This window comes from Copidosoma floridanum, unplaced genomic scaffold (genome assembly GCF_036245765.1).
Source record: "Copidosoma floridanum isolate Cflo_tuat_1 unplaced genomic scaffold, Cflo_Japanese_pri ptg000014l, whole genome shotgun sequence".
NCBI lineage: Eukaryota > Metazoa > Arthropoda > Insecta > Hymenoptera > Encyrtidae > Copidosoma > Copidosoma floridanum.
The window spans coordinates 4593880-4610336 of NW_028321891.1; the positions used below are offsets into that span (position 1 = coordinate 4593880).

General features: G+C 37.5%; 1 protein-coding gene across 3 annotated transcripts; it reads left to right on the top strand.

The window, feature by feature from the left end:
• The first annotated feature begins 380 nt into the window (after positions 1-380).
• Positions 381-15791, top strand: LOC106636801 (uncharacterized). Of its 3 annotated transcripts, none has more exons than XM_014349310.2 (9): positions 381-1415; positions 1763-1866; positions 7944-8323; positions 8460-8773; positions 9322-10569; positions 11999-12399; positions 12915-13338; positions 13410-13517; positions 13620-15791. In XM_014349310.2, the coding sequence occupies exons 2-9, from the start codon at positions 1770-1772 to the stop codon at positions 13954-13956; spliced, it is 3309 nt and encodes a 1102-aa protein (XP_014204796.2). In that variant the 5' UTR covers positions 381-1415; positions 1763-1769; the 3' UTR covers positions 13957-15791. The 3 variants fall into 3 exon arrangements, with proteins under 3 accessions (XP_014204796.2, XP_014204798.2, XP_014204799.2); XM_014349312.2 differs by having other exon boundaries at positions 12927-13338; XM_014349313.2 differs by having other exon boundaries at positions 9337-10569.
• Positions 15792-16457: the final 666 nt, after the last annotated feature.

Here is a 16457-nt window from a genome sequence, read left to right on the forward strand (position 1 = left end):
GAAATTGAAAAAGCCCAGGAGAGAGAGAGAGAGAGAGAGGGGCGAAGGGGGAGGGATCAGATTACTGTGTGGGAGCGGCACCCGAGTACCGTTCGATACCACCGATTGGTCTAACTCTGACGTTACATCACACGCAGGCGTGCATAGGTATGTATCTACATATATACGTGCCTAGTTATTGGTGGCTGGCTTCGCGTGTTCACCGCTGCTGAACACTACGCGCTCAGAGTCGCGACGAATTTATCTCTACACAGCCCAAGTACATCCGTCTCTCTCCCTCTGTCGTGAGTATCCGACGCTCTTTCTTTCTCGTACAGCGTACGGTATATAGGTGTACACGCCGCGAGCCCATACTCGAGAGCTTCGCTCCAGCCAGTAGTATTCCGCACAAGCTGGCTGGCGCGCGTGGTCGGTCGTCCCTTTTTTACACCCCCTTTTATCACATTCGTCTATCTCGTTTTTTTTACACGTTATATACATACGCTTTTTATGTTAATTTCGTGACTTGACTACATATATGTGCAACTGCAGCGCTCGCCGTGGCATGCAGTTGGCTCTCGTTGCTATTTCTTCTTCTTCTTCTTCTTCCCTTTTTTCTTTATTTTCGTTACTTTTTGATCGGTAGACCATCCGAGCGACAACGTCGTTGCCAGTACTGCCGGCAGATTGGCAGAACTTTCGATCAGCGCCAGTTGAAAGCTCGCTTGGCACCAATCGGCGATCGGCGGTGAAAAATTGCTTACATTACCACAGCAGACAAAAATACAGAGGATCGGATACTTACTGTGGAATTATGTGAGGGCAAGTGACACGTGTGTGCTTGTATTAATCGTGGGTGTTATAAACAGACTGATGTACTTGAAATTTGAAAAGATGATTTTTGGTGCTTCATAAATAAGCAGCTAGTGCACGAAACGATCGGAACGACAGCTGCACGAAAGTATATAATATAGGCATTCTCGAACGGTTTGTTTTAAATATAGATCGGTGATATAGTGACAGAGTTGTGGCAGAGAAGCGGTTTGTTTGATTGTTAGTGCAATAAGTGACTCGACGTATAACAAAGGTACACGAGTCCATGACAACTGAATTTAGTGATCGGTAGGATATATTAATTATGTCAGAGCTGCAACTCCTTGTTCCTTTTTTCCCCTCTCGCACATGAGCCACTCGTCGCGAAATGAGGTTACTTACTCGATCGAGTAGTAGTAAGTCATTGCGAGGCTGCATCAGCGATAAACTACGACGACGGCCACGACGACGGGGAGGTTCTGCGACAGCTTATCGACGAGTCATCGAAAATCCGGCAAACTGAAAGCTCAGAGGCAGCCGCTGGCACAACGACGATATGCTTCTTCTCTTTCTAACTGCTCGCAGCTGACGGGGAGAAGACGGAGCTGGCTTGACACGAACAGGCAGGTGCTTTTTTTTTCATTCCGCGTAATAAGCAGTTATTAGCTTGCCTTACTCGAGTTCCTAGTTTTTGCAAGGGGCGATGATCCAAAGATCTGTGCGATTGCGTCCTGACCCTTCGATTTGTCATTTCGACAGAGTAGGTATTTTGGACACGTTGTTATTTACAGCAGTGAGTCGGCAACAATGACACACGCACCTGGTTTCACGTTGAATATTCAACAAGCCGAAAAAATTAACGGACACCGGGTGGACTGCGTTTTTTACATTATAATATACTTGTCATGTGTCAGTTGGAAAACTGTGATAATTTAATTGGTCCTTTTCTTTTTTTTTTTTTTGTTTGCAGATTGGAAATGAACAGTTCATTGGGACAAGATTATGACGAATTTCGGTTTCAGAAGGAAGTTAAGCTTGAGGCGGCTAACGTAGAAGAGGATTTTCACAATTTGAGTGAGTATATACGTCCAAGTGCTTACGTGAATCTTCAAATTTAGCCCTGCAACGATAAATGTAATCAAAGATAAACAAGCTTTTTGTGTGAGATAAGTTTTACCGGTTATTACATACGTATATATGTATATAGGTGTATTCGTCCATCGTTAAAGCGCGCACTTTTTATATGTCAGTGCTCTCTAATGATAGCATGTGTGTGTGTGGCTATATGTATATGTACGATAAGTGTGTTGCATACAGCACACTGGTATTGTGCGAATAAAAACTGATATTTATGATTGTCACAATTATAAAATGTAGTTCATAATCATGAATGGCTTTTTTCTCGTAATTTGTAATTGTTATTAAGAAACAAGACGTTAACGTAAATACTAGTCATTTTTAAATTTGTATTATTTAGACAACAATTAAGTAGTTACTCATACTTATTTTTTTAATAAATATTTCTTCGGTACGCTACTTTCAAGTTGGGATTGGATAATTTTTTCACTTATCGTTTGTAGATGAGCAACATATCAGCACATATATTAAATTTATTAACTAAACGTCAAAACGTTATGTATGTACAATAATCGTACAGTATGATAAACGCGTTGTATTACCGACCGAGCCATCAAAGTTTTTGAATCAATCGCACGTGTATATAGGTATCTTGCAAGATGAAAAAAAATTTCAAGCTTGAGTGTAATTAAAGTTTATTGATCTGGAGTTCAAATCATGTAAAAAATGTTTGTCGTATTTCATAAATATTTTCAAAATGTAAAAAGTTACATGTACTTTGAAAGTGTAGATTTTTTTTTTTGTAGTAAAAAGTCAAACTTTTGTACACTTTTAGCTTGAACGTAAAAGTGTACCTCTATGAAAGAAAATATAGTGATAAAAACGCCCTAACTCTCGAGAGGATGAACATTTCCTTTCAAAACTTTTTGAACACAACTGTTTTTATTTTTTTTTTTTTTATTTAGTTTTTAGTTTGAAACTCTTTTTTTTATTTTACTTTTTATCGAGGTACTGAAATTTTTTGCTTGCAAATAATGTTATGAAAAAAGTCATTCCTACAGTGAGCTTTTGATTACTATACTTTATGATAATGCGTTTTTCATGACTTCCTCGGTTAATACGTTTTTGCTATTATAGCTTATACATCAACCAAAGTCGAAACGCCGATGGTTTTATCATGCTTTTGAACTTTTGCCGCAGAAAAACTTTCTTCCACGATTTATACATACGAAATTATGCAACAATGATTCAACGAGGCGTATCACGTGGTATTTTTAGATCGGAAGGAAACATTGTTACTCCCCAAGCTTTCGCAAGCATTTATTTCGCGCTATAAAAGACACCGACAGCGTAGTTAAGATTACAGAGTTACGGCAGAGCTTTTACCTCTTCTGAAAACCTTATATATATATATATGCGCGTTATGCACGTGAAGTTCTTGAAATACGGCTCTACATACGTGTAACTCCATAGCCATGAACCGTGTACGCGAGGTATAGGTATAACTTTGACTATATTTATAATCATTGGTTCCGATAGGTATATAGCCCACACATAAGATAAACGATGTTCTAATACTGACTGCAAAGCTTTTCCCCAACGTGTGCCCGTAGAGTTGACATCGATGTCTCAGCCGATGAAAGGACTGGTGTGAGAAGTGTATAGGCGCGCTTCGCAAGCCCTGTTATAAGCGTATACGAGAAAGTTTTGATTTATTTATATCGTAACCGACGACCACGTCTTGTTTTCACGTTATATACGTACAAGTGAGCCGTGAAAAGGATTCTTTTCAAGGATATTACCGTTTGTTGCTACGTGGCTTTTTGACGAGTTTGTGTCTTTGCCAATTTTTGCGGCCTCGAATTTTTGTATTTTTCAGCGTTGAATCACCTTCTCCGGGGCCCATGACTTCAACGAAAAAAAAAAAAAAGAAAGAAAATTTCCTTTCAAAAAAACCTGTCGTTTGGGAAAACTCGTGAATCAAAACTTTACTCGTGTGCTCCAACGCATGAGTTTCGGTTCTCAGAATTACGGAATTTTACCAAAGTACGCGGGGACCACCGAGTCGGAGCTCCATAACATCGGTAAATTTTATTAGTCTAGCAGTGCCTATTAAGCGCCGATTTAATGGTAAAACGATAGCCGATGGCATAACAGACGTGACAGGGGTATACATACCTTTATAGGTTGCCGGTATAATGGCCATAACAATAATAATGTGAGATGAAAAAAAAAAACCATGCACGAGGTTAATTAACGTGGTTGGTTATTAAATCTTCTGTTGCGCACATTAAAAATATGATCTTCCGTAGTTAAAGAAATAGTAAAAGCAAAAATATTATTCGATTGCGAGGGGTTTCTTCCCGGGAATGCATAGGAAGGTTAAGCTCCCCAAACAACTGTATACTTACTTAGAACTTTTTTTTTTTTTTTTTTTTTTTTTTTTTTTTTTACTTTTGTTCTCAAATGTTGATAATGTGAAACAAGGTGACAATGAACGCTGTTAATTCCAAATACTTTTTTAAACGATACATTCAAGTTAATTATTTCTGTCACGTTTAATTTTAAGTACTGAGTAACTAAACGCTTCAAGCATTTAGCTTAAAATACTTAATTGTTCTTTGTTTCGAAAAATGGTTAAAGTTAAACACTTGGTCTTTCCAAGTGATTGAGTAAATGTGTTTATATACAATTTGTGAAAAAAAAATCAAAAGGATATACAAGTGTTTGGTTTTTAAATCTTTAGATTTATAGGATATCTCGGAAAATAAGCTAAATTTATGTACCTATACTAATAATTTCTTTTTTTTCTGCACACGTGAATTATTTACAGTTATTTGTGCATACTTTCACCGATTTGGCTCCGTGTTTTTGGGAATGCATGAACCTTTTCTATTACATTATTCGTGTTGTCGTTCCTCTCCTACACGACGACCCAGGGGCTTTTTACAGGCCCTTCTTTAAACCATCACTTTTGTCATGGGGAGTTTTCATCCCATAAGCCGACGACGTCTTTTTACCCATTACTTACCCACCCTTCCTTCCTTTGGGTGTGCTCTCTAGCCATATACTGCATACGGTGTAAGGTCCCGTTAGACAACTCAGACATTTATCTTGCTAAAGGAACATTATTAATCCTTCGGCAGGTTCCAGATTAATTTATGGGACGATGTTCCCTGCAAATCATGTATACCCCGGCTGTGTCGAGATTATTTTTAATTCTCTACCAACTAGGCTGGCTAATGGCTTTCCTCGAACGAACGTCCCTGGAGTTTCGGAAAAACCCACTAATCGGCTTAAACATTGGGAAGTTAGTATTTTTCGGTATTTCGGACCTTATTTTTCCTGTTACGCGAGCCCGAGGAAAAAAAATCGAAAATCGTTGACAAGATTCGATTTATTTATGTGGAGCTCAAGTAAGATCGATACTTTTGGCCCCAACTTCAAAATCTTCAAATATACTATTAGTTAACAATTTGTTATTGACTAGTCATGTTTGAAAACTGTAACTACGTTTTTATTTCGACTTGTTAACTTGTTATTTGTAAGTTATTTTTCTTTTCGTTGTAATGAAACTTCAGAAAGTAGGTATATATAGTCTACTATGATGTTTTTAATCTACGTAGCTGTATATATTATTTCTTAGTCTGCTAATGCAGTCTGGCGATTCTTTTTATCGTCTAATGGGCCATTACTGTAATGAGAATATATCACTGTTCTGAAGTTCCAAATAATTATTTAGCATCTCCATTAAGTTAATTCAGTTTATAGCATGATAAATACTTACTATATACATCTACGTATTAAAAAATGTAAAATTACAGATGTAGATAGATAGCTTTACGGACGGACATAATGACAGCTTATTTTACCAAGTCGAACTTTTTGAATTTACGACGTTCTTGCGAAAGTAAGAGAAAGTTCATTTTTAGTATGAAAGAGTTGAAAATATACGTTTTTAACATTTCCAAAAACACAACTGCATTTTAAACATCCGGGCCTCCATATACCGTTAAAAATAAAATTTTGAAGACAAGCTTTGACGCGAAACAACTAAATTTGTTGCAAAACAATGAAGTTGGCTAAAAACTCTATATGTATGAGACTGAATGAATAAGGAAGTCAAAGTATAAAAATTTACCTTATTTGTTTATGACGTTAAGCGACACTGGCGAAGAAGACAAGCATTGAGGTCGACGACGATGTTGACGTTTCCTTTGCCCACGTTGTACGATCCTAGGAAATACCTTATGTACACGCATACTTATTTGTAATAGAAAAACATAAATTAAGTGGAATCATGTTGAAAAACAGACAATCGCACCTCCAAATAATGAAAAACATATACCTAACCATAGTATGGTAGAGCGCGCGAGCCAATGACCGGCCGGCTTTGTGCGGTTCCTGCTTATCGATTGGCTAAATGCGATGGTCTATGCTGGTGCCGTTCAAGCCAGCAGTCGGGAGCGGGAGCCTCCTCGTCGCATCAACTTCTCTTGCGTCCTTTTCCCTCTTACCCGCATCTCCCATCTAATCACGAAAATCATCATCATCATCACATCATCATCCTTAATCCTCGCTCGCGACGAGCCGTATTGTATTTTTGCACACACGTGCGCACGCGTCGACCTCTTCTTGTGTAAGTGTGATGCCCCCATATTTATATACCCCTACATTATACATATGGGTATACATTTAGGAAGATAGGAAGGAAAGATATGTTATAAAATATATATATATGTACCTACACTCTCTAACTCTATATATGGGTGCCGTGTATATAGCCCACGATCACGAGATTCACTGCAGCAGAACACACCAGCTTCAGAAACACTTTTCAGTCGTGCATTCCCCGCGCCTTGGGACAGTTGGGATCTTGGTTAATTGTAAGAACGATTCGCGATATGCGCGCTCGCGTAGGATATACACGTATATACTTATCTACTTTTTGTTCCTCGACCTCGACTTGAGGACTATAAACCGATCATGTACCCAGTTCTCGTCTCGCCAGTATATACCTTATATACCTACTTACTTACGAGTCAGTCTGAAGCCCGATAAGGCGCTGATGCCGCTGATGCGGTTGCACTCGCACAACTCTCGACAGGGGCCCTATCCTCTAAGTGTGTCGGTGAGTGACACAACTGACACCAGGCCAACACAGTCAATTTCGACCAATCAGAGAGCTCCTTTAGCTGTGTATTGGCTATGTCGTCTGCCAACACGTTTAGAGGATAGGGCCCCATCAGGCCCCAGACTCGAATGCTCTCGTATAGTTGTGTCGTCTGTACACGTACTGCATGCATACATATGCATAAAAAGTAGGTTTAAAGTCTTTAAAGGGTGCAGCACTCCTCAAATTCCTCAGAATCCATTTGGATGAGAGATGAGATTGGTTCGTTTTGGACCTCGTGCTCCTCGCTCGTGTATGTAGTAGATACAGTTGTAACGTATATAATATTAACGCTGTGTGGGTGGTACCTTGAAATGCGGCTTTGTTGCGCGCATGTAAATAGTGTCGCGTGCGAATGGAACGCGCCACATCAAACGCAGCTCCTCTCGTCCTCTCTTTTTCTCTCTTATACACTTACGAGATGGGCGCGGGTGTAAGGATCGACTTAAAAAAAAATTCGGAGATACCTCAATTGGAGGAGAATGACGGTTCTTCTCGGGAGTTTTAATGTTCTATAGGTGAGGACTTTTGTTTTTAAGCGGTTTTCTGTGGGTGCATGTGTGTGAATCTCATGTCCTCATGTTGGTTAGAATAATTTGAAACATTGAAACAATCAAAACTGACGTCCTTGTTATCGAATACGATGATGAGATGATGATTCACTTTTTGGATCTCCGATCTTGACGACTTCTAATTTTAATTTTAAAGGGATTTATTGGATGTTTTCGATCTAATTCATAAAGACTAATGTACAAATACTAAAAAGATATTTTTTTTCCAAAAAATGTACTTTAATCCGATAAAAATCAATTTGTTTAATTATTAAATTTGATCATCCTTATTCTTTCCACATTAAGGTTTGTCTTATTGTGCTGTTCATAATAATTATGTGATTTTTCAGGAGATCTATTGCGCTGTGAACTTTGTGATCAGAGATTTGATACTAAGAAGGATCTTCAGAGCCATCTCCTTGCACACATTGGTCAACCCAGAGTAGTCCTAAAAAGGATACCTAATACAAAAACGTCTAAAAAGGAAGCGAGTGAAAAATTCTGGCCGGAGGTTGAGCCTCGGGGTACACTGAAGATCACCCTGAAGCTGAAAAAGTCTCCTATGTCAGAAAGCTTTACTGTTGTCAGGAACAATTTAGAAGCAGAAAAAAACAGTTGTGACCAAGAGTACGAACTGGCTACAAAACTCAAGGATGACAATCAGAGTGATTCAGAGGAGGAGGAAAAAACCGCCGAACAGTCATATGAAAATGTGATATTAAATCAAGAGGTACTATTTCATTAAAATATTCGTTTTTTATGGTTATGAATGTCGTGGTGATATAGTTTTGAGTAATTTCAAGTTATTAAGTAGAATCGTTGAAAAAGAGTATTGTTACGTGATTCTTAAGATCGTTATATTACAGAATGATTATGAAAATGACGAAGATGATGGAGAAGAGAATTTGGAAAGTGAACGAGATCATAATCCATTAGAAAGTTCTGAAAGACCTATAATGGATAATAACGAGGCAGACTCTGGGGTTGGCAGTGACACTGCCAATCCTTTAGAAAAGGAGGATCAAAATGTTGATGATTTGCAAGGAGATAATAACAGTAATTCCGATCAGAATGAGTTGGCTGATAACGAAGATCCAGAAAACGAGGAGTGTGATGCCCTGGAAGCTACATGCAGGGAAACTATAGAAAACTTGAAAAAACTTGGCGAACTCGAGTCTAGGTATATTGAATAGTCTTTTACTTGTATACATGTAGGGAACAGACATTAACACATGCATAGTCATTTATATGTTACATACCACATTCATTGTATTTTCATTTACCTACTCTAGTACACAGTTTACAAAAGAAATCTTGAGTATAAACTCATTCGACTTGTGATTATTAAGAATTTGATTCATTTAACTATTATTAATGATATTAAATTTTACATATCGTAAGGAGCCAAGCTGTTAATACTAAGTGATGAATCATTCAGATTAAAAAAAAATTATCATAATCCTCATAAACATTATTTTATCAACAGACAATCGTAACTCCTAAAAAGCAGATTATTTTTGTGACTTTGCTTTATTTTTGCGTAATTTATTTTATTGATGCTACCGCTTTGCTTTGCAGTTAAGTTTGTTTTTATAGTTTATTATTTCAAGAATTCATGATTTTCAATTATTTTTTTCATTCTGTTCCCCATGTGCGTATCATTTTGCTTCGTTTTTCGTTTGGTTCATTCATTTGCTTCAATTAAACCATCATTATTTACACGATTAGGTACGTTTATTCCAGATCTTCCGAAATTCTCGATCCCAGAGCTGATTCTGTGGAAAACGAGGAGGAAGAGGTCGTAGACGAAGAGGAAAACGAGGCAGAAGAAGACGAAGAGGAGGAGGAACGTAGTCCAAGAAATTTAATTGAAGATCGTTTTCAATCGAATAGCGAAATAAGCTTGGTACCAAGGTCAGCACTTATGGCCGAAAAACCGAGCAGTACGACGCACGAAAAAGAAACGGAAATCCTACCGATCGGCGGAGGCTCGAGCATCAGCTGGACCAAGATCGTGAACGAAAATTCGAATAGCAATAAAAGTCGTGAGGACAGCCGCCACTCGATGGACAAAGATGAGGTGGAAAACAGCGAGAGTGCGGGCTCGATACTCCAAAACTTCCTGCTCGAACAACAGCGGGGCCAGAACGAGTCAAGAGAGATACCGCTTGAAACTGAATATGTGTCTCTGGAGAAGCTCGCCGAGTCTGTGAACACATGCAAAGTTTGCAACGAAAAGTTTAAGGACATTTCTCATCTTGACGCTCACAAATCGAAGGTCGGACACTACCAGTGCAGCTCAAGAGACTGCAGTTCTTTGGTGTTCAAGACACCAATGGAGGTGTCGGTGCATAAGTCCCAGGATCACGGGGCACCGGTCTCGCCTAGCGTCGCCAGTTCGTCGGTGGCCAGTGTATCACCCCACAATTTGTCCCAAACCCACTCGCCACACTCGCAATCACCCCATCTAAGTCAAACGCACTCGCCTCTCATGAATGCTCACTCGCCGCATTCGCCTAGCGTTCAGGTGCCTCAGCATCCGTCCCGAAGCTCACCCATCACCTCGCCCCATGCCAATTCACCTACTATACCCACAATCAGTCAGCAGCACACCTATCCACCAGTCAATATGGAGCAGCTTCCTGTGCCTGTACAGCAGCTTGCCCAGCAAGTGCAACGAATGCCTCTGCCTCCTCAGCCTGTCCAGATGTCAACAGGTGGACCTTCTATGATACCCCATGGTGCAACTTACTATCCAGGTCCACCAGGCAGACCACCAATGTATGGTAGGGTACAGGGACCACCCATTGCTTACCCTCCCAATCTGGCAATGTATGCTGCTCAGCAGTATGCAGCAGCAGCAGCAGCTGGAAATTCGTATCACCAACAAATGGGACTGCAAGCTCAGATGCAATCCCAAATGGCACAACAGCAGATGCCTCGGGGAAGATATCCGGCTATGGTTCCTGGTCAAAGGTAAGCTTATATTTGCGACTTTTTTTAGAACTTTTGATTATCTTCCGCTACGTTTCATAAAGTTAAAGGAAATTTAGTAGGCGTACAACTTTATAGCTTATTTTACCTTGTATTACGGTCATACCATCTAAAAGCATAACAAGTAGCCGGCAGACTGCCACACTTCACCTGAACGCACCCCAATTATCCATAGCTTTACAAATAAAATTTTTTAATGTTAGTGTGTAAATAATTTTTTTTTTTTTTTTAAATCTTTCCCCTGGGACACTTGAAGCTAGTTCTGCTGTCTTATAATACACACGCATACACATTATCAAGCCTCAGTTACTTTGTTGATAATTGATAAGACATTTTCTTGTGTTCCGTAAAAGCGGTAAGTGCATTCTCTCGATTAAGCCCGGATTATTCGGGAATATCTGGACACAGCTAATTCTATGCATGGGAATTTGGGAATGGGCTCAGCTCAAAGGGCGCCAGAGAAGAGAGAGATTTTAGCCAATTAGCCAATAAGAACAATTCCAATTATCGTAATTCAGTTATCAGGTGGCGATAGTGTGAATAACCGCTTAAAAAATTTATTACCATTCTATGTCGATTAGCAGTAAAACAATTTAAGAATTCAATGGCTGTGTTAAATGTATATTGGCTGGTTCCATGACATTACATTATACCTCTTCCAGTAGTTGATTTAAAATTTCCCGCAAAACGAATGTACAAAAAACACCGCGCTAGTGTCGAGTTGAGAAGCTTTCAAAAATCACCGCCTAATGTGTTTGGCGCTGACTGGCAAAGTTTTTCGGAGAGTCGAAAAACTCTGAAACGGAAAACTCAAAAAAACACCTCAGTACAGTAGGTATGTTGTGCACGTGATAATCTACCTACTACAACCTGCAAAATCAATAGAGACTGTAAGCAAAACAAACTTTTGAATTCTACTTTTGAGTGATAATTAATCGTGAATTACTTGATTAACTAAAAGTCGGTGATTTTGTTCATTGAACTTTCTCTACCCAAAGGAAAGTTACTATATCGCGATCGCGTGCATTTGAAATGGATTTAAGCTGACAATTCGTCTAACAATATACTTACTTTCGTTCCCAAACAAAAATGTACTTACCTTATGAAAACTCAAGTTTTTCAATGAGAATAACATCTTGAAAAAATATTTTTTCACGATCTCGTTCAGTTTAGTTCTTAAGAACCAAAAACGTACGAGAATGCATGTCTTGATGCTTTTAGTGTGTAGCTGAGTGTTACCAAACCTAATAGGACTTAACTGAAACTAGTTGTGTAACACAAACACGTCAGGGTTAAATTAATGAAAGATGCAGAAGAGAATAGTGTATCACTGAAAGACCACACAGTACCTCACATATGCACTAGCACAGTAGTTTCGTTTCTCGTGATCTCTGATATCATATCCTTGCAGGCACCAGAGGTTATCACAACCACCCCCACCAGGGTCGTTGGTTCCCATGCAACGTGTACGCATGAAGCGACCAATGACTCAGATATCTGGTCACCAAATGCAGCAGCAACAGCAAGTCCAGCAGCAACAGCAAGTCCATCACCAACCGCAGCAGGCGCCTCCAAGCGCGGTCAAACAAAGACGCATGGACGTGCTTTTGCCAGATCGCAACGAGGATGCCGACTGTCACGTTATCGCCCAACAGAAGAGAAACGATGGACTGCCGGTCATACAAAATGTCCAGGGTGGTGCCTCGGTTCAGCAGCAACAAAATCCCAGCAATAACAGTGGCAGTGGAAACAGTCGTAGTGACTCAATGATTCATCTGACGGATGCAATAACGCTGAGCGTCCGGCAACCCGGTAGGTGACGCGATTGTTGATTGGTTATTTTTTTATCGAGTAAACACCTATAACACCTACTAGAGTAACTCACAGATAAATTCTTGATGTATACATAATTTATTCTTACTGGAGTAAATTTGATAATTTTTTTAGGTGTGTACTTACATAGTTTATTTAATTTTTTTAGTAGTAAGTTTTTGTTATTATTAATTTTCAATTGCTATTTATTTTATTTACCATTTCTTCATTTGGCACGCAAATAAGTTTAGTGGATGATCTATAAGTATTGTTATTCTGGCCATCAATTACTCTTTACTTGTCTTTGAAATTATCACTATCACTTTTTTTTTCTCCTGGCAACTTGTTCTTCATTTTTAGTTCAACATATTTGTTGTAGTAATATTTATTTTACCATCCTTACGTGCACTTAAATTATTCTCCTTGTGTTTGATGTTTAAATATTAGTTTATGTCATCAAGGGAGAAGTGCACAAATGCGAAAAACTACGTTTCTCTGTTTACTAATCTATAAAGGTCATAATCCAGCCCAAATCAACGCTAACGTCCAATCAAAGAAACCTGACGCATCGTCGGTAGCCAACGTTCTCGCAGCTCGTGGTATTACCGTGACCCCGGCATCGAACAAGAAGAACGCCGAACAGAGCAACAGTCAGTCGCAACAACAGTCGTCTCAACAACAGCAGCAGCAAACTCCGCCCAAGCAGCCAAGTGTTGTGTCAACTCTAAATCTGAATTCAGCGATATCTATCATTCCAGCGTCCTCGCAACGTAAACAACAATTGCAGCAACAGGAACAGAGCGGACAGTTTGCTGTACCGCAAAATAAACAAAGCAAGCAAGTTAATAGTGAGGTAGAGCGGCCGCCCAGACCGCCCACAGTTGATCTTACTCAAGATAATGCTCCACTACAGCCTGTGCGTCGAGGCAGGCCACCTAGGTAAGTTTTATATCAGTAAATCTTGTTGATTGTCTTGATTGATCTCATTGAATATGTATCCCTTGTTATAGAATGCTTCAAACGCTGACTTGTCAAATTTGCGACAAACGATTCCAAAGCCAAGAAATGCTAAATAATCACATGACGACGCACAGAACGGCAAACAAGCTACCACATAAGTAAGTGTCCTGATGCGGTGCCCTAAAAATTGAGTAAACAAATGAAATTTTGTTGGACAAGTGTTTAAAAAAACCGTAAAACTTTTATTATAATAATTCCAGATGTAATTTGTGCCCAGCGCAATACCCGTCTACAGTAGCTCTTGCAATGCACAAGAAGACCTACCATAAGGAAGTAGACGCGATGCAAAATAGCAATATCGAACTCGCTATACCAGTTGTAGATCTCAAGTCACCCGCAACTTTGACTCGGCTTAACAATCTCGGCATTCAGAGTTACATACCGTTATCGCAGCTAAGTGCAATGACTGGCGGTAATTATGGTTTGCCGATTGTTACCATAGACGGAGCACGAAATCCCAATTCAAACAATCTTGCAGCTTTAGGAGCTACTTCGATTTTAAGTCTTGGTACATTAAAGCATTTGAGCCACAGGTAACTAGTCTAGATAGTGACTTGACGATTCAAGAACGGTCAGATATGAAAATGGGTGTAATAGATTAAGAACATAAAATAATGTATGTAAGGGAACATTATAAAAAGTTTAGTGCTAAAACGTTTTCTTACTTTTCGATGATTCAAAGAAGTATAAATGATTTTCATTACACAAGTGATGAAACATTTATTGATCTGTTCATAATTTTTATATGGACGATAATACCACTGTGTATAACATAAATTGAATTTGTCACTATTTTATATTCAAGATTGATAAAAAATGTTTATTCGAATAAAAAATTTTCAAATTTTTATTTATTGTTGACAAAAAACACTTATCAAAATTAATGTGATCAAGTCTTTATTTTTTTGACAAACTCGAAAAGTATTGAGTTTTCCTTAAATGAAACTACTTAAATAAATGTTTCTGATCATTTGTAATTAGAAATTTTCACATTGATTAAGACATACGCATTTGAAAATGTTAACCTAATACTAAATTTGGCTGTACACATAGAATGTCTTTAACGCTGGACGAACATTATTATCGATTGTAACTTTTGAATAGAAAAACAGAGCATGATGGTTTTTTTGTCATAAGTATGTAACATTTGTTTAAACATTCTATCATACAATCACAAAATCCATAAAAGTATTACTTTCTAAGAGAATATTTGAATAATGACGTTTTTCATGACAATAAAGTTATATAATTTAGTAAACGATATCCTTATTTATACAATTATATTAAGCAAAAATTATACTTGATTCTGGTGAGTAACGACAGTTTTTTTGGTTACTCGTTTTCTTACAGTGCGCTCTTGTTAAAGAAAAATGTTGCTCAAAACTAGTGTGCATTTAACAAGTGCAATCAAATAAAACTCTTGACCTTGTAGGAAATACTAGTTGCGAAAACTATAATTTCAAAAAGAAGTTTTGAGACTTGTAAGATATTCAACGAGTTTAATATAAGAGGTAAACATCAGTATTTACACGAATTTTGTAAAAATGAAATTATCCTACATACTAAACGTAACAAATCTGTTAGATTTCATCAACGTAATTTTACTATGTATCATTTAAAACAGATAAAATATAATTCATTTTTATTTCAAATAACTTAATTCAAATTACAAGAAATGTTTTATAGTTTTTATATCTCCAAACACATTTCTTCTCGTTGATGTTTAACGTACATAGATAGATAATAAAATAAATAAAACGTTCCTTCAATTATATAGATCAGAACTGATTAATGTAAATACATACATATGTAATATAGTAAAAAGTACGTGTGCTGTTAAACAAATTAAACGGTGCTTAAGAGCATATATGAGAAATGAAATTCAATTTATTATAGAATAACCAACAGATAACACAAAGAATTCAATAGCTGCTCCTGCTGTAACATTGTACTTTTTCTGTGATAACAAAATGCAATGTGATTGCGGTTATTAGAGAGCAACTAAAAATTATGTTTTTCAAATTTTATATTAAATGAGAAATAATTTATGTGTATAATGTGGTACACGACTATTTGAACTAATTAATTATATATTAACGAAATAATTTTCTACGATGTTGAAGTAAAAAAAAAGGAACGCGCTCTTTGACTTCTTACTTTAAAAAAGACTGTCAAGACGAGCGGTAACAACGGAAATACACATACTCTGCGACATGGACCCTTCTGCGTCTGAGCGTTACAAGACTAAGATATACGAAAACTAATTATATGGACTTTTATATATTATATTATTATTAAATCTTAATAGTAATGCGAGTGAATGATTCGTGTGATTTAAAATGCGCATCAAATTATTAGCATATATGTATTTTTGTAAAGATACAAATAGATTTTATGTAAAAACACTTTTCAATACGTTGAGATATGTGAATTTGCATTAAAAACTAATATTCGCAACATTCAAGCTTATTGTGTTTTTGATTTCCTACAGTTCCTTTCCCAACAGACCATTAAACACTTAGATTTCAAGCATAGACAAACGCATTGTTGCATTTGAACACAAAAAAAAAACGATACTTGGTTTTTTTTTTTTTTTTTTTTCTGAATTACAGTTACGTAAAGTAACAGTTTCGTATACATCAGAATAAAACGAAAAAGAATCAAATGCAAGCGGCAACGGAGACTACGAAAAATGAAAAATCTATACAATATACTTTCAACTGTATAGGGGATCAAATTACATTATAATATATATATTTATTTATATAAGATGACAATGGTATTCATTTTTTTTTCTTTGTAATGACTCCTTACTCTACGATAGAAATTCCAAAAATATATCCGACGATTTGCAATACGGTGCTGACTTGCGCCCAGCAGCAATCGTCAACTTTCGCTATGCACTATTATTTTAACCACTGCTTGTAGCCTGTATGAAAAGTTGTAGTACACTATAATTGCCTTTAAATTAACTCTTTTAGGTCAAAACACTGTAATATATAAAAAAAAAACTATATGTATTGTGTTTAATAGACGAG

Coding starts and splice junctions, on each gene's coding strand:
- LOC106636801 (XM_014349310.2), top strand. CDS start 1,770: ATGAACAGTTCATTGGGACAAGATTATGACGAATTTCGGTTTCAGAAG. Junction 8,324..8,459: donor ATGTGATATTAAATCAAGAG/GTACTATTTCAT, acceptor GTTATATTACAG/AATGATTATGAAAATGACGA. Junction 10,570..11,998: donor GCTATGGTTCCTGGTCAAAG/GTAAGCTTATAT, acceptor ATATCCTTGCAG/GCACCAGAGGTTATCACAAC.